Here is a 25,824-nt window from a genome sequence, read left to right as displayed (position 1 = left end):
TAATAATGAACTGCACTTCTACAGCATTTATTAATCTTTGTTAATGTTAATTTCAACATTTATGAATACATTAAAATCTTAACATTAGTTAATGCACTGTGAACATACTGTATTCTCATTAGCTAACATTAACGAACATTAGTAAATACAGTAACAAATGTATTGCTCATGGTTAGTTCATGTTAGTTAATACATTCATGTTTAACTAATGAACCTTATTGTAAAGTTACCATTTTTTTCAGGACTATTTAAATTGAACCTTTTCGAATCATGTCAATTTGTGTTCACATAGCAAGTTCCAAAACCTTTACCAAGTTTCATACCAGAGGAGAATCTGCAGGCAAAAAGAGAATGTGAGAGTTCATACATATATATATATATATATATATATATATATATATATATATATATATATATATATATATATATATATATATATATATATATATATAAAAAAACACAAATTTTCCAGTTAGAGTCCATGTAAAAGTCAGACCACATTCTTCTTTACTCTGTTACAGTTTATTATGGTTGTAAGCAAATATATGGCAACTGAGAAATAAAAAGGTTTAATACAAACGGCTACAACATATGAGATCATGACAAACATGTTTTAATTATATACTGTACATGTAACTACAAAAACATTTAAATGTATTTTGACAGTTTTCAAAGCTGCTCTTAGGCCCATGTGTATTTTTATGAGGAAGGAAACGGTAACTGCTTTTAAATAGAAAAGGCCTGTCATGCAATAAACTTTGGCACCACATTTTGAAGCCAGAATCACTGAAACTGATTCATTGTTGTCAAGTTTCCCTTACACTGCGATTCAGTTCTCTGAATCAGCTTTTTCAAGTACTGAGCTCTCATCAGAGCAGTAGGTTTGCGGCACGCGCGTGTCTAGCGTTGAACGTGCCGGACGAAGGCTTGGACCAGCTGGATGAAGGGCTCCTGGCCCTCCGGCGTGCCCTTGGATCCCGGTGTGGGTGGTTTGGTTTGTGGTGAGGGAAGCAGCCCGCTGGCTGGGGAGGAAGGGGAACCTCGGCGGAAAAATCGGAATAATGTCGACAATAGTGTACTCTGAAAGAAAACAGAAAAGATGGAATGGACTGAAAATTTTTTATTTTGCATAAAGAATGAAGACCACTGTATATTAGGACTATTTTGCACTGTGACTTTTTCATGACTTGGCTTTTAATTAACACTGATTATAACTTGGAAGAAAATAAGGGACAAAAAAAAAAAAAAACACTGTCCAAACAAGATGACTGATTTTACAGTAAGAATAACTCAACACTTAAAATAAATAATAATTAAAAAAAAATAAATCAAGGTATGTGTGGGGGGAAATTGACATCAAAATCACATTTTGTTTTGTAACATTTTCAAACTAATTTGTCTTTTGTATCATTATAAATAAATAAAGCATAAATTAAATAAATGGGGATTTGTAGGGAAAAAAATAATTGAAAATGTCAACAACAAAAAAAATGTCAAACATTTTATTTTTATTTAAATATTTATTTTATGTGAATATATTTAAGCTCAATGCATTGTTTTTTATATTATTATTAAGTCATCTATTTCATTTATCCATTTGAATGAGTAACGCACCAGCTCCGAGCTGAGCTCCTGTTTGAGTCTCTGTTTGTCTCTGGGCAAAACTGAAGGATCCTTCAGACAACGGACAGCCTGAGAGATCAACACGTAGAAGCAGTTCTCCATCGAGAACATCAGCAGAGACCTGGAACCAGAGACGGAGAGATAATGAGATTAAATCCAAATGAAGAATCGACACCAGACTGGATCACAGGCGAGTTTCCTGCTCACTTCAGTGCTTGTGTGTCCTCAGAGGAGACAACCGGCTCTTTCTTCTTCTCAATCTGAACAGAAAACAATAAAATCAGCATATAAAATAACATGACAATCTACATGAGAAGAAAAGGGGAAAGTGCTGCACTACCTCTCCCAGCATGCTCAGCGCCACATTAATGGTGGCCATCAGAGTTCCAAACGACGGAGCCACGTCAGAGTCAAATGCAGGAGTGGTGAAACTCAACACAAACAGAGTCCTGTACTCCGCAAGGTCCATAGACTAAAACACACACCATTTTAAATAACATATATTATATATTATATATAATATCTCCATGAACATGGATGAGTGATGTGTCTGTGTACCTGGTCCAGTAATATCTGACAGCAGTCGGGTGTGAAGTGCTGTAAAGTGGCCAGTGTTTTGCTGAGGATCTTTAACAGGCTGCACTGAACCGCCTGCAGTGCTTTAGACTCCGCCTCCTCTCTCTCACCCTCCACCTGCTCTTTGGAGGCGGGCTGTGCGGCACGTTGGGGGTGTGGCCCTTGAGGAAGCCCCTCCCCATTCTTGGCCTGGGCATATTAAATCAATCACATACAGCATGGACAAACACTAAAGATCATGTGTGTTTTGCTTCTTTGAGTCTCATACCTGCAGGTAATGGTGCAGCATTTTCTTGCTGTGGAGGAGGTACGTACACGTCTGACACAGATAGCACAGATTCACCTGAAACACACACAAACCATATACTGTCATGTAAAACACATGATCACAAACTGTTTTGTAAGCAAAGTATTTAAGTATTTACTGTACATTTAGTTAATATTTCAATAATTTAATGACAATTGCATGTTCAGGATTCTCTGATGCCTAACTGCTGCTAGCGTGACTGACGAACCGAAGCGTTCTGACCAGTGTTAATTTCGTTGACGAATAATTTGTCATAATTTTCGTCAACGACATTTTTTCACGGACGGAAACGAGACGACGACTAAATAAAAATGCGTTTTGAATGACTAAAACTATGACTAAAATCTTCTCTAATTTTCATCAACAAATAAAAAAGAGACGAAAATGAAAGAGAGGGACGGTTTGGGAAGATATCCAGTCAGAACTGCTGTCCTGTGTGGAAGATGCACACATTTGAAGTGTAACATGCTGATCTAACCGTGGGAAAGGCGGTGCTGTTTCGCGCTCTACAGGCTCAGACTGCTTCGCAATTAATGAATAGCGCATATTTATACCAAGCGATTGCTTATGAGCTAATGTTGATGAATTATGACAATGTTTACTACACGATGTTTATATGGTAGTATGTTTTAGACGGTTGTAAGAATGCATATTTTATCTCCCTCATGAGCAGCCTGCTACAGTACAGACTGCAGACATTTCAGAATAAGAGTCACGTGTATTTCGGGATGGTTTATAATTATTATTTTTTCCTGGTCATTATTGTTATTTTGTTTACACAATAAATTGTATTTAACTTAATTTCTATTTAATTCATAGTAAACTACCGTATCTTGTCACAGGAAGGAAAGACTAAGAACATTATTTGACACATTATTCAATATATTTTACAAGTATAAGGGTTATTATAGTTAACTAAACCTAAAACCAAAGAAATGTTCATTACTTGAAATAGATGTTAACTAAAATAAAACAAATATATATAAAAAATGTAAACTTATTTTATTTCATCTAGTTTTCTAAGCTTTAGCTTAACCTGAGGTACTAAAATAACAAACAGAAATAAAATCTTATAGACATTTAAAAGCAAAACCTAAAATACATAAACACAAAAAATTACTAAAACTTTTAACTAAAATTACAATGAATGCAGAAAAACTAAAAATCAAATCTAATAAAAATTTTAAACGAAAACTATTATAGACATCAATGATAAGTGTGTCAATCCCTGAAAAGCACTGAATTTTGCTCTTTCGTATCTTTTTGCACTTGAACGAGCAGAGTACAGTTGGGTGAACATAGACAGTTTGGGAATATCAGATGTATATCAGTGTATAGGATCTGTGTATTGTTAGAGAAATGCTTAATGCATCACAATTTAACTAAATTAGATTTTAGTCGACTAAAACTAGACTAAAACAATTTCCGATGACTAAAATATGACTAAAACTAAATGGCATTTTAGTCAAAAGACTATGACTAAAACTAAATCAAAATTAACACTGGTTCTGACTCTTCCAGTCAGACGGGAGCCCAGAATGTAGTGATTTGGGTAGGCAGGAATAATATTTCAGCATTTAGTTAAATACAATTGTTATTTTTATTTCTTATGCATGATATTTGAATTTCTTATGCATATGTTGTGATTATTTTAATACCTTTTCTATGTAAAGCACTTTGAATTACCGTTGTGTATGAAACATGATATATAAATAAACTTGCCTAATATTCACAAATAAAATCTCTTTTTAGTAAGTGTATTATTTTAATTTTTTTTTCTTTCTTTCAGTTATTTATATATATAGGGCTGCATGGCCTGGGCAAAAATTATATTTTGATATTTTTTCATACATTTTTATGTCATATTAAAAATGTCTTGTATTTCTACTCCAGACACAAAGAACAAAGACTCCACTGTCAATGGAAATAGTTACTTTTTAGTCTTTACAAGACCAGATAAGTTACAATACAGATTTTTTTTGTTTATTCATTTTCAAACGTTCAAATTCTTGAACTTTTAACATGAGGTCCTTGAATTTTTATTTTGGCAGAATATCGGTGGAATGCTGTAAACTTTAGAAATGATGCAAATGTGAATGTAAATAAAGTGAACTTAGCACACAGTGCATTCCTAAATGCACGTTAAACAATATTTTAATTTGCATATGTGTCGCTCTTCACTCTGAAACACACAAGGGCAACAGACTATATACTTAAATTGCAGCCTTTGATTAGATAATTGCGATTTGATAAGATATATCTCTATTTCAGATTTATTTTGATTAACTGCAGCACCATTTGTTTATTTTATTGTTAAATTCAATTGAATTAATAACTTTTCATCAACTCATGAACCCCCGTTTAGGGAACCCTGCTGTAGTCGAACAGAAGCGATGGTCTGTGTACCTGTACGTCTCTGAGCAGCTGCGGCAGGTGGAACTGCCACTCCTTACAGAAGTTGGAGAGCTGGAGCAGGAAGCCAACTGTGTGATCGGCCTCATCCAGACACGCTAGAGACTGAACCGTCCTCACCGCGTTAAGACACTACAACACACATGTGAGAAAAACTGAAATCAGATCATTCTTATAAATCAACATTTTCAATGAGCAGTTATGTTGTTGTAAAGCGATAGACAGATAGATAGATAGATAGATAGATGTCACACACCTGCAGGATGCGCTCCTGGTGCACGCCCACAAAGTCGAGCGCTTCATTAATGAAGTTGTAACGGAGAGTTTTCAGCAGACTTTCCATCAGAGACAAACTCAATCTGTACACTCCTGGCCAGCTGGGGGCGTCCTGTGACTTACGCACAAACGCCTGAGAAAGAGAGAGCAGAAAGGGTTACACAGAACCTCTACACCTTAGAAACATTAGGTTGAAATCACAGTTAAGGCAGTACCTGATTGGCTCCATTAGCTGGACCCTCATACACACTGAGGAGAGGAAGACAGATGCTCTGAATCACTCCGGCACCTGCCACTGCTGCTGCCCCCTACAGACCAGGAGGAACATGACAAACACTTCATATACGAGAACACTGAGAAGTCGGAATCATTTTAGCAAACCGATTTGTTCATATATTAAATAGTCATGTTCCCAGAAGTCCTAGTGTGTCATTTTACAAATCATTTTTGGAGTGAAATGCACATTTAATTTGTTTATGATTTCAACATGTCACCCATACTACCAAAGTTTCCTGTAATGAAACATAATGAATTAAAATAAGACTTATCTATAGTTTTAGTTAGATTTTAATGCTTGTTTTATCTTATTTTTAACTATTTTAAGTCATCTTGAGGTTGAGGTTGAGAACCACTGATTCAAAGGCAATATTCATCACTGAATCACACATCACTCATTAGTGAAGAGGAAAAGCATCAATATGTGGTTTCCAAAGCTGCTGAACTGGCTGATTTCTGAACACATACCTGCGGTGTTCTGGCGAGTGTGAGCAGCAGATGAAGCGCTGCCTCTGTGAAGTAAAGGTTCTGTTTGGAACGCAGGCTGAGTTCTAGAGCGCTCAGAACCGACGGCAGAACCGGCAGCTTCCTGACCACCTGCAGCCACTGTTCACCATCCTCATCAGCCCGACACAACTCTTTAGAGAGATGAAGAGCTAACACACACACCTGAGGCAGAGACAGATACTGGTTATGCTCTGAATGGAATACCTGCATATGGTGTATAATAGCATACTGCACAGTATATACTCTGTACCTCCTATAAAATAGTATGTGAACAGCATACATTATACACTTAAGTATGCTACATTGTTGTCACATGATTTTACTAAGCAGTATTTTAATTCAGAAAGAGATGTTCATGTATCTAAAAACTACTTTGTATTTAATAATCCTATTTTTTGTCTAAGCAAAGTGCTTTGCATTGAGGGATACAATGGCAATAGCATATTTGTACACGTTATACATAGAAAAACAACACTTCTTCACACACTCACTGAGTCTCTCTGGTCTTTCTGGACATGCGGGCTGTCTGTCTCCATGCTGTCCTCCTGAACATCACCCCTCTGGATCATGTGACGTGTGCTGTCAATCAACGCCAGGGCTTCATCCTGAACCATCTCACACATGCAAAACAGCAGCTGGGGAAGCTGGGTAATCTCTCCCCCTGAACCAATAATTGTTAAACATTTGTTAACAAAACAAACAGTAAGCACACAGTGAGTGGCTCTGTTCCAAACCCCAGTGAGCTGCCTATATTTTAAGTAGCGAAATTTTATTTCAAGTAACAATATAATTAACTAAAACCTTAAAAAAAAAAAAAGAAGAAAAAAAAAAAAAGTGTACCACACATGTCCTAAAGCTGTGAAGCCAAAACACTGATAGCCAGCTGCAGTATAGGTCATAAACCCTGCCCTCTCAATGTAATTGAATGGGATAAGAGCCAAACAAAACAAAACAAAACAAAAAACAAAACAAACAAAAATAAAAAAAATTAAAAAAAATATATATATATATATATATATATATATATATATATATATATATATATATATATATATATATATATATATATATATATATATATATATATTTTTTTTTTACAAAGATGGTTTCTGTCAATTTAGGTAGCACTGACATATGTTCAAGTGTTTGTTTTTCCAATAAGTTTGGTTTTAGTTAGTTATTTGATGCTATAAAATCCGGGGTGTAATGTCATGATTGACAGCTGTGTTTGGGACTATGGGCGGGACCTTGGTACTGTGGCTCCACCTCAGAATCACTACAGCGCAGACTCGGGCTCTGAATTACATAGTCAGCAAAGACTATTCTGGGATAATTTTTCTACCATGTAAGGAAGCGGAGACGTGTCGTCCATCTTTCTTTACAGCCTATGATAATAACCCTGACTTGGTTTTTGGAACAGAGCTTGGCTTTTCCAAACAAACACACAGACTGACCGTTGAGTCCTTGTATATGCAGAGCCAAGATGAGAGCAGACAGGAGTTTGGCTTTGGTTCGGTCCATGAGCTGTTGTTCAGCGTGCAGAACGTTCTCCATCATCAAAGACAAGGGCGTCAGCAAAGCTGGAGCAGACACCAACACACTGACACAAACAACATCAACAACAACATCATGAGTTACGAAGGGATTTTCCTGCCCTTTGAAATAAAAGTGCTTTAAAATTAAATAGACATGATGACGACATCACAACAATGAGTATATTAACATACAACTACCCACATTTACACAATATTACATTATCATCGACATACTATTATAGTTTTTTTTATACATATTGTTTGTATCTTTCAACTTCTTTCAGTATTCAGTATCTTGGCATTCATTTTAAACGTGAAGCTGTGAGCCAATCATTTACACTACAAAAGTCACCTTTTCCACTGTTTGAGGAGGATGAGGAGCAGTGTGACCATCATGGATCCCAGACGCAGACAGAACACAGACTGAGACATCAGCAGCTGAAAGAGAGAGAGATGATCATACTATGCTCCAATCCTGTTCCTGGAGGGCCACTGTCCTGCAGAGTTCATCTCCAACCCCAATGAAACACACCTGAACCAGCTAATCAAGGTTTTACTAGGAATACTAGACACTTTTAAAGTTCTTTTAGCAGTAAGGTCAAGACCCAATCTTTAATTATTACAATCATCTTAATTTAAGAACATTAAAGTCCCTATTTAGATAGCTAGAGGTGGGTGCTTTCATGTATAAGGGAACATACCGCTGCTTTGGTGCCTTCCAGCACATCCATGAAAAGCTTCTGCCTGACACTGTCATCCTTCAGATGCATCACCTCGGACTACAAACACACACACAAGACTGGTTATGATAAACACAGTATAACTGCATTCACATTGTGAGGCATGTGAAGTGAGTGTAGGTGCTCACATGACTGGTGGAGAGTATTAAAAGGGTCCTCCAGGCAGAGATGAGCATCTGAGACTCGGACAGAGAGCGCAGACCCTCCTCCTCACCATCACACGCCACACACACCAGATCACGCACATAATCCGACCAGAACTCGTAGCGGCGCTTACTGCTGAAACTCTCTAGAGCCGCTTTCAGCGACGGATCCAACACGCCACTGAGAGAGACAGATGGACAGACAACTGATGTGAAGCATGAAAGTGTGTAACTGTATTGTGGTTTGCAAACAGAAACATGATAAAACACACAGCATGTGTTCAGTCTACACACTTGTTTTATTTAATTTATTTTAAAGCAGCTTTTTAGAGTATTTCTAGCAGGTCTACTTCATGGATGCTTGTTTTTTAATGAAACTGCATGTCCTGTGTGTACATCATACCTAACAACATAGTAGATCTCGAGGGCGATTATCTTCATCACAAAGGCACAAGACTCCAGAGCACATGGCTACACAAGAACAAACACAAAGAAATGATCAGACAAGAAAAACACTGTAGTTATCAAGAACTCAATCATTCATGTTTTTCATCTAAATGAGGACACATCATACCATTTTCATATAAAACCATTATTACTATTGGAAAACTTTTTTAAAAAACTTGGTAATTTGTCACCATCCCACTTGCAGGGTGCTTGGCGCCGTTTCTACCTATTGCCTCTTTCGTATCACATATTTTAGTAATCATCATACATTAGGTATCATTCGAAAGCTTAAAAACTCAGAATTCATCCTGTGAAATCAGTTTTGAAATTGGACATTGCTTTACCATGGAAACGGTACTTTAAATCCTTTTAGCAGGCTCCTCCCCTGAGTGGGCGTTGTCATGTTTCATATTACAAAATTGATTTTAACTACTTTATAGTCAAAACGTTTTTAATCTTGACAAAACACACCGAAAACAATTATCGAGAAGGTCTGAATCTCAAGCTTCCATATTTGGCATCTGTTTTGTGACAGAAGTGATATTTGGAAAGAATTTTATTAATTTGTTACTGGAGAATGCTTCACCAGGTGGATATTTTTGGTACAATGCCAAACAAAATCTCATGGGAACTTAATTTTTGTGATATCAACTTCAAATTTGACAACTTGGTTAGACATATGGCTTTAATTTTATATCAGTTTTAGAGTAAAAATTATTTTGTAAAATATATATTTATATAAAATAAAATATTACAGTACATTTGATTTACAGTAAATTTAAATGTCTATACATTTCATATACTTTCAGTTTTTGAAGTGCTTTCACTTCAGCAACAATCTGCTTAGGGTCGTTAAAACAAGATAAAGAAATATTTATGAATACATTTGACCTCATGAACGTCCTCAAAAAGAGTCAGATTTAACTCAAGTCAGATTTAACTCAACTCAAAACTTTGTCTTCAAGCTATTACCATTAACTGTTTATGCACACACTTACACATACCTCGGTGGTCTCAGATGGGGGAGGTAAGTTTCCAAATAAAGGAGTTGTGAGATTTTCCCAGAATTTTTCTCTGTAACAATAAATGATAACATGCTTAGTTTAATTCTAAATTTTCACCAATCAAACCAAATTATGCTGGCTAACTTTGACCAACGTAAGTGGACAAACATGCTTAAAATGATCTAACTAAATAAAATGCTAAAAAAAAACAAATCAAAATGTAAACTGAAATTCCTATAGAACATTACAATAATAAAAATAAGTAAATATATTAAAATAATGAAAACGTATCTATTTCCCTCTCAATAACTGTTGCTTTTAATTGAAGAACAGTTTTTGAAACTTTGCAAATCACAAAGTGAATAGTGGTTCATTAAATATATCAATACTCCTAGTTTCTATAAAAAAACGCTGTCATAATTATGGAAAATTACTGTGTTATGTCTGAGACACTCACTTGGTCCTGAGCACAGAGAGCGCGCTGTCCCGTCTGTCCTGCCAGAGCGCGTGGAGGAAAGCCAGTGCCGCCCTCTGCAGGAGTGGAGGACACCAGTACTTCCCCTGCTGCTTAGAGTCCAACAACTCCAACACCACCGACAAACAACTCCACTCCCCCAGAGAAAACTCCTACACACAAAGAGAGACAAACCAGACAGTCACACACTGCTCAGACTCATTCACCATCTCAAAATAAATCATAGAGTCATTGTATCCTCTATGTGACCTTTGCCCCGTCATTGCCGTCTTTGGCCTCCAGATTGAGGAAGAGCTCAATGAGTCCAGGCTGCGTCTCCACAGCCACGGTGAGGAACTCAAGTATGGTGACTTTAATACGCATGTCTTCAGTTCTGCTCTGCAGCCGCGTCAAAAACGCATCTCTGATCGCAGCGGCATCACTGCCCAGACAAGCGTACACAGACATGGGAGCCACCTGTACACAGCACACGCAAAGCACAAACACACGGTGACTTCTATTGCTATTAAATTAAGAGAACTCTAATACAATTATTATAACAATTTAATTAGGACCACAATGAGGTGTCGAGCATTACCGTGGCAAGTCTCTTCAGCAGCTGTATAGCAAGTCGTGGCAGCGCTGGGTCGTGCTTGTGGTAAATATACTTTGCCAACACAGCGATCAGGTTATTGCCATGACCACCTGCAAGAAAAACATAACAGTTGCATGAAAATCCAGTGTTGGGAACAGAGCAATCTAACAGAAAGGTCAATTATTTATTATTGTAATCAATCCCTGACAAAACAGTCTGATATTTCATATCAACCATGCACTGAAGTGTGCGTGCTAACCGTGATGTGTTAGAGCTTGCTCCAGAGGTGAGGCCGTATCAGACTGCGGTTTGAGTCTGATCACATTGTTGGTGACTGAGAACGCCAACTTCACTGTCTGGATCAGAACTTGACCAGGTCCCTCAGAACCACCACTGCAGACAGACACAAACTCACTGATTCATGTAAAGAGGATGAGGAGACTGAATCTATATTAAAGGCTCAATCAGTGTGTACCTGCTGGGCTGTGCTGCTAGCACCATGTTGATTGTGTCCACTCCCACACCCATGATGTTAACCACCGCCTGTCCTGCCTCGGTGTTGGCCAGACTGTAGATACACAACGACTGCAAACTGGGGGCGCTGCAGGAGTCACACACCGGTCAAGCACATGAGAATATATAATACCTCCAAATGAAGTAAGTGATCATGACTTATCCTTATCATCTTACCTGCCCTCTGACTCCCCCTCCTGGCTCAGATTTAGAATAGCATGAACCAGCTCTAGAATCAAGCAACCTGAGACAAGAGGACAGTGTGGAGACAGACCATTAAGCAAATACCAATAAAACTACAGTGATTTTCAAACAGTAACGTTTTGCGAGTTTCTCACCGATCCTCTCTCGCACTCCATATGTGTTGTAGCGCCATTTATGATACGTAGGCAGCATTTCCTTTAGAACCAGTAGCACGCATGGGATGAGTCCTCTGCTCTGAGTACTGCCCAACTGACCCTGAAAATACACACATCACAACTTAAAATCCACCACTGTAGTAGAGCTTTATGATTTGAGAAAAAAAAACCTTGTGATTTTTCTGATTAAAAAAATGGTTATTGTATTTTAAAATTTGAAAAAATGTTCCAGGTTTGCTGTGGTTGTTGTTGGGGTTGCACAACACCAGATCATGAGCTGCTTGTGTGTAAATGAACATAGTGATGCACCTAGATTGTGTATCGTAGTGATACTTGGTCATTTTCACATTGTTGATAAATGCATTACCTTGACGAGTGTGGTCACCAGTCTTAAAAAGGCAATGGTCACACTGTACTCTCCTCTGGGCTGTTCGATCAACACCAACAGGTTGCCGTAATTACCAGCCTTCATGCCCTCTGCACTGAAACACACACCCCAAACATGTTATTCTTCAGGTTTCTCTGACTTTAACAAGTGAATATGATGCTGCTCATGTTTACTGGCTCTGCATGTGTCTGTGTATCACCTGATGGTCTGTGCCATGTTAGTCAGAGGAGTGGAGGCGAACGGAAGGAAGCCGGTGTGATGCAGACTGGACCAAACCTGCATCAGAAAGAGAGGTTGTTCAGTCTGTTGTTCATCGCTCTATATATAACTCTGACTTTGCTATTAAACAATAGTAAACATTTACCTTCCCAGGCTGCCGAGCAGCCAGAGCGATAAGGCAGTTGACGCAAGAAGTGATCACATCTACTGGAGGGTTAATAACGGAGGTCAACCTGTCAGAAAAATCAAACACATCCTGTCATTTTCATTGTTAACACATTGTTTGGTCTTCATGTTTATGTGTTCATCTCACCTCTGCAGAAGCATGTAGATCCGTGATGTGAGTGGCAGCAGACAGTCAGACACCGTCCAATCGGTGCTGATGATCTTATGAACCAGATCCAAGATGGGCTTTACTCGCTCACAGTGTGCCAGCACATCTATTCACCCCAGACAGATGTCAATAGCAGGTGTAAACAGGGTAATAGTTTCAACAAAATGTACATATTTAAATGCATACAAGATTCGAGTGTGTGTACCTGCAGTAGAGACAACATGCAGCAGCATCTCAATCTCACACGTGAAGAGAGTCCATGAGCTGTAGGAATATTCCCATCGCACAAGGACACCCTGTTCGCCCAAAGACAGCTGTTTTCCTTCACACACCTGTCCGAAACATCCCTGAGGCATCCGCAGGTTGGTCTGCCCTACACCTGAACATACAGATAATATGCAAAAACATATCTTCAAGTTTTTATACATAGATGCAATCAAGTAGAGAAGTCATAAACAGACACATTGCATATGTCTTCCTGCGCTCAGCACTGACCCAGAGGGTAGAGGAGTTTGTGAGTCTGTCTCCTCCACAGAGTGCCATCCTCTCTGGAGATCACGTCGTTGGGTTTGTGCTTATAGGCCTCCGTGTAGAATGACATCTTATCTAAGAAGGTGTACACCTGAGAGAGACCATGAAATGCAGTTTAAGAAACCTTGATGAAATGTAATGTTAAACATTAAATGTTGTTGATAATAAAGAATGAAATTATTTCTTTCTCTTTGAATTTTTATTCCAGTGTGGAGTCAGGTTATATATACATACATATGGGAATTTTTTTAATTTCTACAAATTGTTGTACCTTCTTAGCTGTAGATTTGTCAGACAGCAGTGCAGTGAGCAGCTGTAGTAAAGGTCCAGTCTTATATGGAAACACACCCACTGCACTGTCCAGAATCACTCCCAGACCCATGTTTGGCTTCTGTAGGGCACAACCAGAGGTCAAAGCCCGAAACACACAGGCATCTCAGAAAAGACACACTCTGCATCCGAAATCGAATACTGCCCTACTGCATATTATGTGAAAAGCAGCACCCACAAAGTACCCAGGTGACCTACTACTTCTGCCAAGATTCCGAAAGTGCACATTCATTGGACACTTTACTAACCCATGTGGCAACGGGAGAGGAGTTATAAATGGCAGTGAAGCAACGTAACTGATGTTGATAGATCATGTGACAGTACAAACAGGGCAGATGTAGTATGTCTGAATTTCATTCATACTACCATACTATATAAACTCAGCAAAAAAAAAGACACAACCTTTCACTTTTAACTGCTTATATTTCCAGCAAATGTCTTGACGTGTAAATGCACGTGTTGAGGGAAATATGGTTACATGTGGTTTGGCAGTGCATGGATCAGCTGTCCTTTCTGTCTCCATGTAACAGTGTCTAGTTGTGTTACATTACGGACATTGCATTTTTTTGCTCTGGCCCCACCTATAGCCCTTATGCCTCTTTTTAATGGTGGTGAAGTAAATTCAAATTCAAATGTAGTAGCTTCTCAGACAGTATGTGATTTCGGAGAATATACTAACAATGAAGTTCTATTTAAAGTGCATCAACTGTTTTGCTCACCGACTCCCAGAAAAGCTCAGCCAGACTTGGTGCAGCAAGAACTTCACATGCTGCATTGATCAGGTGCTACAGATAGAATAATCGTCACAATTAATCAAGGAGTACAAGATGAATGTGTAACTTAAATAAAACCAGTTAAGAACTGTCTTGCAAGTGTATATTTTTGCACCTGTTGGCTGCCAAGCGTGTCTTCTTCGAAAGAGGTGATGACAAAAGACAGGAGACCATAAATACACATCCGTGCAGTGCTCGCTGTACACTAGAGAGAGAGACAGTGGGCAGCACGTTTAAGTCATGAAACCAAATTTCTTTTATTTCATTCATCAGGATTAATTTTATCATTAATTTAATATCAACACAATTTAATAAAAACAGGCAGTTTTGTCATAATTATAACAGAAATATCTCAGCCTATTTAGGGGCTTTGAATATTGTGTTGAACAACAGGTGACCTTCAAGTCAAAGGTTGAGAACCACTGCTCTAATGTTATCCAAGTGTTCCTGTAACAGGGATAGAATACTGTCCTTACATTATTTCCAGCACTTCCGAGCGCCTGCAGCATGTTGGTGAGGTACTGAAAGACTCCAAGCTGCAGCGTAGTGTGTCCTAAACGTCTGATCACAGAGCTGACTTCCTCTGGATGCAGTGTGTGTCGCAGCAGAACCCACGCCAACAGAACCGAACCATGGTGAGAGATGTCACCAAATGTCAACAGCATCTGATCCACCTCCTGCACACAAACACACACACAAGCTGGTAATCACCATTTCAAAATAAATTTACACTTTTAATGAGTAAGGATGCATTAAACTGATCAAAAGAGACCATAAATATTTCTATTTCATATAAAAAAACATGTTAAAAAGATTGATAAGCGCATTTATATCCTGAAAAGAAACTCGGTGCAGAACTCATTCTGCACTCACACTTTGGTCAGTTACTGTATCTGATCTGTTCTGGTCAGGGTTACCTTGCAAACATCCTGTTGGTCATAAAACTGATGCTGCTCGGTTCGGTCCTCCAGAGCACATTTATGCAGGAAGTCGATATCCATCCCCTCCACAAGAATCAAAGAACTGAAATACCTGTTGAGAGGATGACACAGTCAATATATTATAAAACTCTGTTTGTGAGCGTACTAGAGGAAAAGCAGCAGGTGACTGCGAGTTCTGACCCAATGCGTTCAACCAGCGCATCCATGCTCTTGTCCACAAGGTGTCGATTTGTCTGCCGCTGCCCAAAGCCCTGCTCCTTAAACAGCCGTGTGAAGGTGGAAAGGTCATTGGGCGGCATCTCAAAGTATGCATAATACAGGAACAAGATTTCCAGCAGGAGGGCCTGCTCCTTTAGACACTGCACAAACCAGCGGGACACCTGCCTCTCCGTCTACACAGAGACGAACAGATCATGAGTCAAATTCTACAGGAGTAATTAATTGTGATGCTGCTTTAAACAATCAGATTACCAATCTTCCTCTCACCATCAGGTTTCCATGCGTCTCCCATGTTGGAGCTTCTAATTTGGACAGCGACTCAAACTGCTGCCTGTAGTTGGACACCAGATCTTTCTCCAGTTTACTAACACAGTTGGCATACTCTGCCTAAAGTGAGGAGGAGGAAGAATTAAATTCATCTGGTCTTCTGACTGTCTGATACAACAGCTGATCTCTGCTATTATCATTTACCCTGTATGGATGTCTCTCATCCTGGAAGTATGTGAGGAGGTGGAGAACGCAGCGTAGAACACACAGCCTCTCCTCAAAGTAATAATCTGCTATCTGTGCAACACAATTTCAACATCGGCATCACATTTCAATACATTTTAGTCATTTGGAGCTTTTAAGCAACAATATTTTGTCTCAACAAGCTCTCAAATACAAAGCGATGTGACACAGACAAAACTTAAAAGACTTAAGGTCTAACCTTCAGAAGTAGCGCTTGACTCTGTCTCTCATCTTGTAGCACCGCCTGATGGGAACAAGAGGATTAAACATTTATTCAAAAGCTCTCATCATGTTCGTGTGAACACATCAGATATACGTGCATGTGCAATATAAGTCACCTTGAGTGTGTTTCGTGTGCCCCTGTAGTCCTCCTGAAGGTAACACTGAAGAATCTGCACGCTCTGCTGTTCATCCAAACCCTGACATGAAAAACACACACGAGATATTTGTCCATTCATGACGTCTCAATTTACTGTGTCATTATGTATGAATCAAATAAGATAGAATGCAATGTTCCAAATCCTAATAAGACATCATCCTAGAAAGCATTTTGGGGTTTTATAATCATAAGCATAAAAAATTGCATATTACAACCAAAAAATCAGCTATCTCAGAACTTTTGTATTTTATGTTGTGGTCTAAGTAGGCAGCCTACTAGGTTTTAAAACAAAGCCCCAGACACTCACCAGGAGTTTGCTGATCCTGAGTCCAAAGTCTTTGAGAGCTTGTGCGGTGTCTTTATCTGCTTTCAGTTTGTCTGCGGCCGATGTGCTGCACATAACATTTCATGACTTGCTTCATATTCAACAACAGTAAGAGGACAAATTTCATGCACTAATTTAACCGAATGAATCCTGAAAGGTCTGTTTATATGAACCTTTGCAGTCTGATTCACATCTTTAGCAACCTTCAAAATCTACCTCCAAATCTGACTTTAATGCCCTCTGTGTTTACTTCCGTATGACAGCGTGTGATGTGTGTTGCCAAGTCTGAGATTTTCCCGCAAAATTTGGGTTACTTTTTCACTGTTGCCACAGGCTGTTTTGCAACTCCGTGGGTTGAACTAATACTAACGTGATATTTACACCCTGGATTTTCCCGATCCCGATTTTCAGCACATATGCAGTGCCCAGTTGCCATGTTCAGAACAATAATGTCACCAAAGCGACTAGGAATATAATTGTCATTTTTGTCTTAATGACATATCTAAAACCCTTTTACAAGCGTTTTTATACTCTTCATTTTTTCCTTCTGATTGGATTATTTCATGTCTACACCACCCCTTTTAATACAAACGAAATTTAACTCAGATCGAGAACGATCAGATTGATTTACACAAAGTCTTTTCATTCAGACTAATTACAAACTGATCATTTGATTGCATGTAAATGTAGCTATGGATGCATTCAATAGGTAGAACATCAATTATATATCATCAGATAATATCGTCCTAGCTTCATGAAACCATACTCATCTTTGTGTTAAGGTTATTTATTTCTAAGAAGTTGTGTTACCTGGGTGGTTTGTAGAAGGCCAGACCCTGCAGAAGTCTCTCCCAGTTCCGATTCAATTCAGCTTCGATTTGGGCCTGCCAGATCATACAAATAAAATCACATTTCATGATGGAGATACAGGAACTTATTGAGATACATTATATTTCATCGGAGTTCATCAGATCAGTACCAGTTAATAATAAAACAGCTTTATTAATAGTGTTTCCTCACAGAATTCTCTATAACTAAATATCATTGAACATACACAGCTTTTTAATATAATCTGTGTACTTATAGTGTCATTAAATGACAGAACAACATCAGAAATAATTGGTTTGTGTACCAACCGGTTCTCGGAGTGCAGATCTCCCCAGCAAGATAGTCCATAACTCTCTGCTGCTCCTAAATGAAAGTTTTTAAATGTGCCATTATTAATTATCTGGATGGAGAACATTTTTTTTTTTTTGCTTTGCAATATGACAGAGATTCTTCCAAAACTATTTTTATTCAACATCAAAACATTTGTTTCAAATTTACATTCATGACAAGTCATGTAATTATTTAATTACAATTATTTACTCATTTTTTTAAGAACTCAAAAACTGTTTTAGAAATATTATAACTTGTCACAAATCGAGACAGCTCTTGAAATTAAATGTCCATTTTCCATTTTATCCTATATAAACTATATACACACACCGTATATATCCTACATATGTATAGATTAGGCTGTAATAGATCGTACACAACATACACTATGAAACTCATTCAAACTACTGTGATTTGCTCTCAACGACTCAGTCAAAGTAAGTGAAAATTTTCACAATTAATCAAGATTAATATCTTTATTTCATTTATTTCATAAGTTGTGGGTTGTTTAAAAGCCGTTATAAACTGTGCAAATTAGCATTTGAATTTCAGTCGCGCGGGTTTGCCAGCCAACGCACGCGACCGACTCGTGCGGCCGTTAAATGTCAATTAAACAGCACGACGAAGTCATATTTCCCACACATATTATGGCTACAAACGAGGTATAAAACTTCGACACATTCTCCAACTACAAATCTCGCTCTAGCTCTAGGAGAACAACCCTATTAAGTTTCTCTTTCTTCCATTTTACCTGACACACAGCTCCGAGTCCGCCATCTTCACCCGAATCACGTGACAAACACTAACGCGCACTCCCCTATCACATGACTTAATTAAATCTTAAAATACATATATATGAATAAAATACTTGTGTAAAAGCATATGTGTATTTAAATTCGCATTATTGAAAATGTTATCCGTTAAAAAAAACTTGACTAAGACTTCTTTGTTTTGACATTGGTCACGTGAATATTCTGAAACCACGTGACCCAGTTATGGCCGCTCCCACAGTCAGTCAGTGAGCAGCTGATCGTACAAAGCACGAGTCACGGCAAAACATAAGGAATACAATCTTTTGTCTGAGAAGCAAGCGTTTGATCAGAGAGAAAGGGGTAAGATAAAGCGTCGTTTGGTGTAATTGCATGTTTCTGCGTTTATTTACTACGCAGGGTGTGTGAACAGCTGGTGTTGCAGTGAATGAGCTGTCATTTCTGCTCATTTCAACCTCTCTAACTATAATAATTACTGTAAAACCATATTGAATAACAGCATTGCTTTTGGATTAGTATTCGGATTTAATGTTAAGACTGACAATTCCTTCAAATGTGTATAATATATTCAACTGCATAATATTCGTGCATTAATAAGCAAATGATTCAGTTGCATGTAATGCATTTAAGCACCCAGAAAAGATTGTATTGAACAAGGATGTGGTTAAAAAGTGTATTTTCTAATATATTTTTCTTGGTGGTCATACAATACATAATATAAACATAAATAATATACATTATTTACAGATTTCTATGATTTATCTTTTATTAAATATAAAAAATTTGTACTATATACACATTTGTATTATTGTTTATGATACATTATTTCTGGGTGCTTATAAAACACTAATATTTTAAATTAAAATACAGTGATACACTATTATTCATATATATTATTAATCACTGTAATGCCAGAGCACCCAGTCATTAAAACCAGATCGTTTTACTTTCGCTGACAAAGTGACACTGTCTTTTCATAATTTACCATGTTTAGAAATCTCTGGTGTTAGGCGTTCAACAGTGACAAAGTTCACAGTGTCTAGAGTTCACATGCCGTTGAGAAATTTGCCATCCTCCTTTAGTTTCGTAGTGAGGGAATATAAGCTCTATGAACATGTCTTGAAACCTAGTGAGCTTCTCATTCAGCATTTTTGGGTGTTATAGAGATGATTGACTATATCTATTGTGCTCAGAAATGCTGTCTAGGCAGGTGCCATCACACTGAACACTTTAAAAAAGATCTGAGGCCGTACCATAGTACAGTGAAAGTATCAGATGGTAATACCATAGTACTTTAACATATAAAATTACACTAAACGAATACCATACTCCAAATAACTCAAATTCTATATTACTATGATATATGTGTAAAAATCACGATAGTGCATGTTTAAAGAATTTATTCAATTTTAATCAGCTACCATGTCAAAAAAGTACCTTTTTTTGTTTATTTTAGTTTAGTATGTTTTGTGTGTCTGTGTAGAAAAATGCTAAAAGAGAGAGAAAATATTTTTTCATTTTTTATATTGTTGAAGAAAAATGCTAGTGAGAAAAATATTTTATTAAATTTAGTTTTAGTGTTTTTTGTTGGAGAAAAGTGCTAAGAGTGAGAGAAACCTTATATTATTAAATTCAAAATATCATTAATAATAAATTATTATTAATATTTTACATTAAAAATATCATTAAAGGGTTAGTTCACCCAAAAATAAAATTTCTGTCATTAATTACTCACCCTCATGTTGTTCTACACCCGTAAGACCTTCATCAATCTTCATCAAACCTAAGAGCTTTCTGTTCCTCCATTGACAGCTATGCAATTGACACATGGTTCAAAAAGTTCATAAAGAGATTGTAAAACTAATCCATATGAATTGAGTGGTTTAGTCCAAATTTTCTGAAGAGACTCGGTCACTTTATATGATGAACGGATTGAATTTAGGCTTTTATTCGCATAAACATTGATCAGCAAACATAAAAGCTCAACTAAATCTGCTTGTATGCGAGAACAAACCTCTTTCAGAAGCTTAAACGTGCTGCATAACACACAAAATGAACCTCATTGGTTCTTGGTGAGATTCAAACATGATGCGTAACACGAGAATGAACCTCATTGGTTCTTGGTGAGATTCAAACATGATGCGTAACACAAAATGAACCTCATTGGTTCTTGGTGAGATTCAAACATGATGCGTAACATGAGAATGAACCTCATTGGTTCTTGGTGAGATTCAAACATGATGCATAACACGAGAATGAACCTCATTGGTTCTTGGTGAGATTCAAACATGATGCGTAACACGAGAATGAACCTCATTGGTTCTTGGTGAGATTCAAACATGATGCGTAACACAAAATGAACCTCATTGGTTCTTGGTGAGATTCAAACATGATGCATAACACGAGAATGAACCTCATTGGTTCTTGGTGAGATTCAAACATGATGCGTAACACGAGAATGAACCTCATTGGTTCTTGGTGAGATTCAAACATGATGCGTAACACAAAATGAACCTCATTGGTTCTTGGTGAGATTCAAACATGATGCGTAACACGAGAATGAACCTCATTGGTTCTTGGTGAGATTCAAACATGATGCGCGAATGAACCTCATTGGTTCTTGGTGAGATTCAAACATGATGCATAAACGAGAATGAACCTCATTGGTTCTTGGTGAGATTCAAACATGATGCGTAACACGAGAATGAACCTCATTGGTTCTTGGTGAGATTCAAACATGATGCGTAACACAAAATGAACCTCATTGGTTCTTGGTGAGATTCAAACATGATGCGTAACATAACACGAGAATGAACCTCATTGGTTCTTGGTGAGATTCAAACATGATGCGTAACACGAGATGAACCTCATTGGTTCTTGGTAACACGAGAATGAACCTCATTGGTTCTTGGTGAGATTCAAACATGATGCGTAACACGAGAATGAACCTCATTGGTTCTTGGTGAGATTCAAACATGATAACAGAATGAACTTCATTGGTTCTTGGTGAGATTCAAACATGATGCGTAACACAAAATGAACCTCATTGGTTCTTGGTGAGATTCAAACATGATGCGTAACACAAAATGAACCTCATTGGTTCTTGGTGAGAACTTCATTGGTTCTTGGTGAGATTCAAACATGATGCGTAACACGAGTAACACAAAATGAACCTCATTGGTTCTTGGTGAGATTCAAACATTCAAACATGAACCTCATGCTTGGTGAGTCAAACAACACAAAATGAACCTCATTGGTTCTTGGTGAGATTCAAACATGATGCGTAACACAAAATGAACCTCATTGGTTCTTGGTGAGATTCAAACATGATGCGTAACACGAGAATGAACCTCATTGGTTCTTGGTGAGATTCAAACATGATGCGTAACACAGAATGAACTTCATTGGTTCTTGGTGAGATTCAAACATGATGCGTAACACAAAATGAACCTCATTGGTTCTTGGTGAGATTCAAACATGATGCGTAACACAAAATGAACCTCATTGGTTCTTGGTGAGATTCAAACATGATGCATAACACGAGAATGAACTTCATTGGTTCTTGGTGAGATTCATACATGATGCATAACACAAAATGAACTTCATTGGTTCTTGGTGAGATTCAAACATGATGCGTAACACAGAATGAACCTCATTGGTTCTTGGTGAGATTCAAACATGATGCGTAACACAGAATGAACTTCATTGGTTCTTGGTGAGATTCAAACATGATGCGTAACACAGAATGAACTTCATTGGTTCTTGGTGAGATTCAAACATGATGCGTAACACAAAATGAACCTCATTGGTTCTTGGTGAGATTCAAACATGATGCGTAACACAAAATGAACCTCATTGGTTCTTGGTGAGATTCATACATGATGCATAACACAAAATGAACTTCATTGGTTCTTGGTGAGATTCATACATGATGCATAACACAAAATGAACTTCATTGGTTCTTGGTGAGATTCAAACATGATGCGTAACATTGGTTCTTGGTGAGATTCAAACAATGAACAGAATGAACTCATTGGTTCTTGGTGAGATTCAAACATGATGCGTAACACAAAATGAACCTCATTGGTTCTTGGTGAGATTCAAACATGATGCGTAACACAAAATGAACTTCATTGGTTCTTGGTGAGATTCATACATGATGCATAACACAAAATGAACTTCATTGGTTCTTGGTGAGATTCAAACATGATGCGTAACACGAGAATGAACCTCATTGGTTCTTGGTGAGATTCAAACATGATGCGTAACACGAGAATAAACCTCACTGGTTCTTGGTGAGATTCAAACATGATGCGTAACACGAGAATGAACCTCATTGGTTCTTGGTGAGATTCAAACATGATGCGTAACACGAGAATGAACCTCATTGGTTCTTGGTGAGATTCAAACATGATGCGTAACACGAGAATAAACCTCACTGGTTCTCGCACATCAACCAAACATGCTCGAGCTTCCATTTACCAGATCTGATGTGTATTGATCAATGTTTATATGTGAATAAAAGCCTAAATTAAATCTGTTCATCATATAAAGTGAACATGTCTCTTCGGAAAATTTGGACTAAACTGCTGGATTAGTTTTACAATCTCTTTATGAACTTTTTGAAGCATCAAAGTGGTAGTTGTGTAGCTGTCTATGGAGGGACAGAAATTGCTCAGATTTCATCAAAAATGTCTTCATTTGTGTTCCGAAGATGAACGAAAGTCTTACAGGTTTGGAAACGACATGAGGATGAACTAACCCTTTCAAAACTACTTATATTTTTTACGTTTAATAGTTTGTGTCTAATGATATATATATATTTTTTTTTTTTACCCAGATCTAATTTGCTGTGCACAGGAGGCCGTGAAGTGGACGATGTTTGTGTGTGCACCAGGAAGTTTCTGACACACTACCATATTTGAAGTCCCTCATTCTTGGAAACCTTTGTCACACGCTCCGCAATCATGCAGATGGATCCTGTGTTGGTTGAATCCGCTGTGGTGTTTGCCATGGTGATTTCCGTTCACATGGCCGTGTGGAATCAGCTGTCCTGGTGTTGCATCGCTCTGGCCGTCCAGGCTTTTTACGTGCAGCACAAATGGGATCGCCTCCTTCGGACCGGCGCCGCCGTGTTCCAGTTCCGCCCTTCAGCCAACAGCGGCGTCTTACCGGCCAGCATGGTGCTGCCTCTGCTGGGTCTCGCTTTGAGGGGACGCTGCGTCTCTGTGGGAAACGTTTACATGGAGCGCTTCGCCATGGTCATAACAGTGATAGGCATGATGCTGGCACTGTTCCTGTCACTCATCGCGCTGGGAATCACTCGCCCGGTGCCCACAAACACCTGCGTTATAGCCGGTATCGCCAGCAGTGCCATTCTGTACACAGTGAAGCAAACGCTGACCGTGTCCGAGGTGATTGAAGTCTTGGAGGTGTTGCTGATTTTTGTGTACCTCAGCTTGATCCTGTTGTACCTGCTCCCACGCTGCTTCACTCCCGGCGAGGCCCTCCTCATCCTCGGCGGGATTAGTTTCATTATCAATCAGCTCATTAAGCGCTCTCTGGTCTCATCCGGGAACGCAAACTCTGACCCGCTTCCGTATTTCCTCCCGGTTGCCGTGTTAGGTTTGGTGCTGCTGGGAATCTTCTTCGCCGTGCTCTTCGTATTCATGGAATCGGAAACCTGGTCCGCGTCGCTTTTCTTCCACACCATGACTGCTGTTTTGGGCTTGGGCTTGTTGGTTCCTTGGCTCTCCCTGCTCACGCAGCACCACCCCGTCACCTGGCTGATGCATTTCATCACCGAGAGCAACACCCGGCTTTGGCTCATTGGATTCTGGGCTGCACTGTTGCTTCTAGCTATTGCCGTTGTGATGCATCAAAATAGTCATCGTTCGGGCGGCAGTAAGAAGCACCAGGCGTCGACGACCGTACGGAAGTACTTCCACCTCCTCACCGTGTTAACCTTCGCACCCGGACTCGCGCTAGACCGCCCTCTGCTTCATTTGTCTGCAGTCGCATGCCTCTCAGTGCTTTTGTTCCTCGAATTCGTCCGCTATTTCCGCATTCCGACCTCTCGGGCCTCCGCTGAGACACCTTCTCACTTTATTTCTGGACGAAAGAGACTCTGGACCACTCATTCTCACTCACATCTACCTTCTCCTCGGAGTCGCCCTTCCCATCTGGCTCTCACCCGGAAACTGCACTCCTAAAGGAGGCCTAGGGGGCGCCAGTGGTCTGGTGCCATACGCCGGTGTTCTGGCCGTGGGAGTCGGCGACACCGTGGCGTCTATATTCGGCAGCACGGTCGGCGAAATCCGCTGGCCCGGCACCAAGAAGACCTTCGAGGGCACAGCGACCTCCGTGTTCGCTCAGATCATCGCCGTGGTGGTTTTCCTCATCGCCGACAGCAGTATAAACCTGAACGCCAGCTACTCGTGGGTGGTGGGCTCAATCACCATGGTGGCCATGTTGGAGGCGTACACGTCGCAGATAGACAACCTGCTGCTTCCTCTGTACCTCTACATCCTCCTGCTGCTATGAGATCAAACCCAAACTCACATTATGCCAACGCACAGATATTAACAGCATTAAATTCATATGGTACGTTACAGGCCCTAGTATTATCTGACATGGAATTATTCCAGTTTTGAAAGCAAAATGCAAAAATAAAACATCATTAGTGTGTTTATGACCCTAGGACAGTGAATAAAAATGCACAGAAATGTATTCAATAATAAACCATTTCCTATAGCAACCTGATACTAAAACAAAGTGGCACAAAAATAAACGTTTGAAGGTAAAGTGTGTATTTTTGTACCACTAGTGGCACCAAATGGAATTGCACGTTTTTATATCTCCCATTTTAATTTTAGTTTTGTGTCGTTTTGTCATTTTTATTACATTTTGGGGGTTTATGTCTGTATATTTGTTTTTTTTTTTAAATAAATTTTATTTCAGTTTAAGTTTGTTATTGTAGTATAAGTTAATGAAGTTAAATGAAGATGAGAAATGTTACTTTGGCAACTCGCTGACATAAAATAAGTTTATATTCATTTCAGTAAAAGGGGACCTATTATTTCACAACATGTAATATAAGTCTCTGGTGTCCAGAATGTGTCTGTAAAGTTTCAGCTCAAAATACCCCACAGATCATTTATTATAGCTTGTCAAATTTCCC

The 25,824-nt window shown here is 38.7% G+C and overlaps 2 protein-coding genes across 3 annotated transcripts; one reads left to right on the top strand and one right to left on the bottom strand.

Annotated features, from left to right (window-relative positions):
* Positions 1-503: 503 nt before the first annotated feature.
* nup188 (nucleoporin 188) lies at positions 504-18,755 on the bottom strand. Of its 2 annotated transcripts, none has more exons than XM_048165885.1 (44): positions 18,626-18,755; positions 17,853-17,907; positions 17,527-17,600; positions 16,699-16,783; positions 16,351-16,431; positions 16,212-16,256; positions 15,974-16,066; positions 15,770-15,889; positions 15,464-15,675; positions 15,260-15,374; positions 14,819-15,019; positions 14,458-14,547; positions 14,289-14,354; positions 13,511-13,630; positions 13,204-13,330; positions 12,914-13,087; positions 12,688-12,814; positions 12,520-12,607; positions 12,355-12,431; positions 12,135-12,249; positions 11,747-11,867; positions 11,586-11,652; positions 11,371-11,496; positions 11,155-11,288; positions 10,899-11,005; positions 10,571-10,777; positions 10,304-10,473; positions 9,841-9,916; positions 8,799-8,866; positions 8,381-8,576; positions 8,214-8,291; positions 7,865-7,950; positions 7,432-7,577; positions 6,469-6,638; positions 5,939-6,139; positions 5,410-5,502; positions 5,175-5,327; positions 4,913-5,050; positions 2,468-2,542; positions 2,182-2,388; positions 1,964-2,095; positions 1,831-1,883; positions 1,615-1,744; positions 504-1,080 (listed from the first exon to the last, which is right to left on the bottom strand). In XM_048165885.1, exons 1-44 carry the CDS (start codon positions 18,649-18,651, stop codon positions 901-903), a joined length of 5,205 nt encoding a protein of 1,734 aa, XP_048021842.1. In that variant the 5' UTR covers positions 18,652-18,755; the 3' UTR covers positions 504-900. The 2 variants fall into 2 exon arrangements, with proteins under 2 accessions (XP_048021842.1, XP_048021843.1); XM_048165886.1 differs by having other exon boundaries at positions 9,847-9,916; positions 18,626-18,754.
* Positions 18,756-18,846: 91 nt separating this feature from the next.
* On the top strand, positions 18,847-25,448 carry dolk (dolichol kinase). The gene is given in 3 exon segments (XM_048165887.1): positions 18,847-18,986; positions 23,485-24,712; positions 24,714-25,448. Coding segments are annotated over 2 exon segments (1,575 nt in total). The 5' UTR covers positions 18,847-18,986; positions 23,485-23,611; the 3' UTR covers positions 25,188-25,448.
* Positions 25,449-25,824: the final 376 nt, after the last annotated feature.

The sequence above is a fragment of the Megalobrama amblycephala genome, linkage group LG18 (genome assembly GCF_018812025.1).
Source record: "Megalobrama amblycephala isolate DHTTF-2021 linkage group LG18, ASM1881202v1, whole genome shotgun sequence".
Classification (NCBI taxonomy): Eukaryota; Metazoa; Chordata; class Actinopteri; order Cypriniformes; family Xenocyprididae; genus Megalobrama; species Megalobrama amblycephala.
The sequence above is the reverse complement of the archived record's forward strand: the minus strand, read 5'-3'. Positions and strand labels throughout refer to the sequence as shown.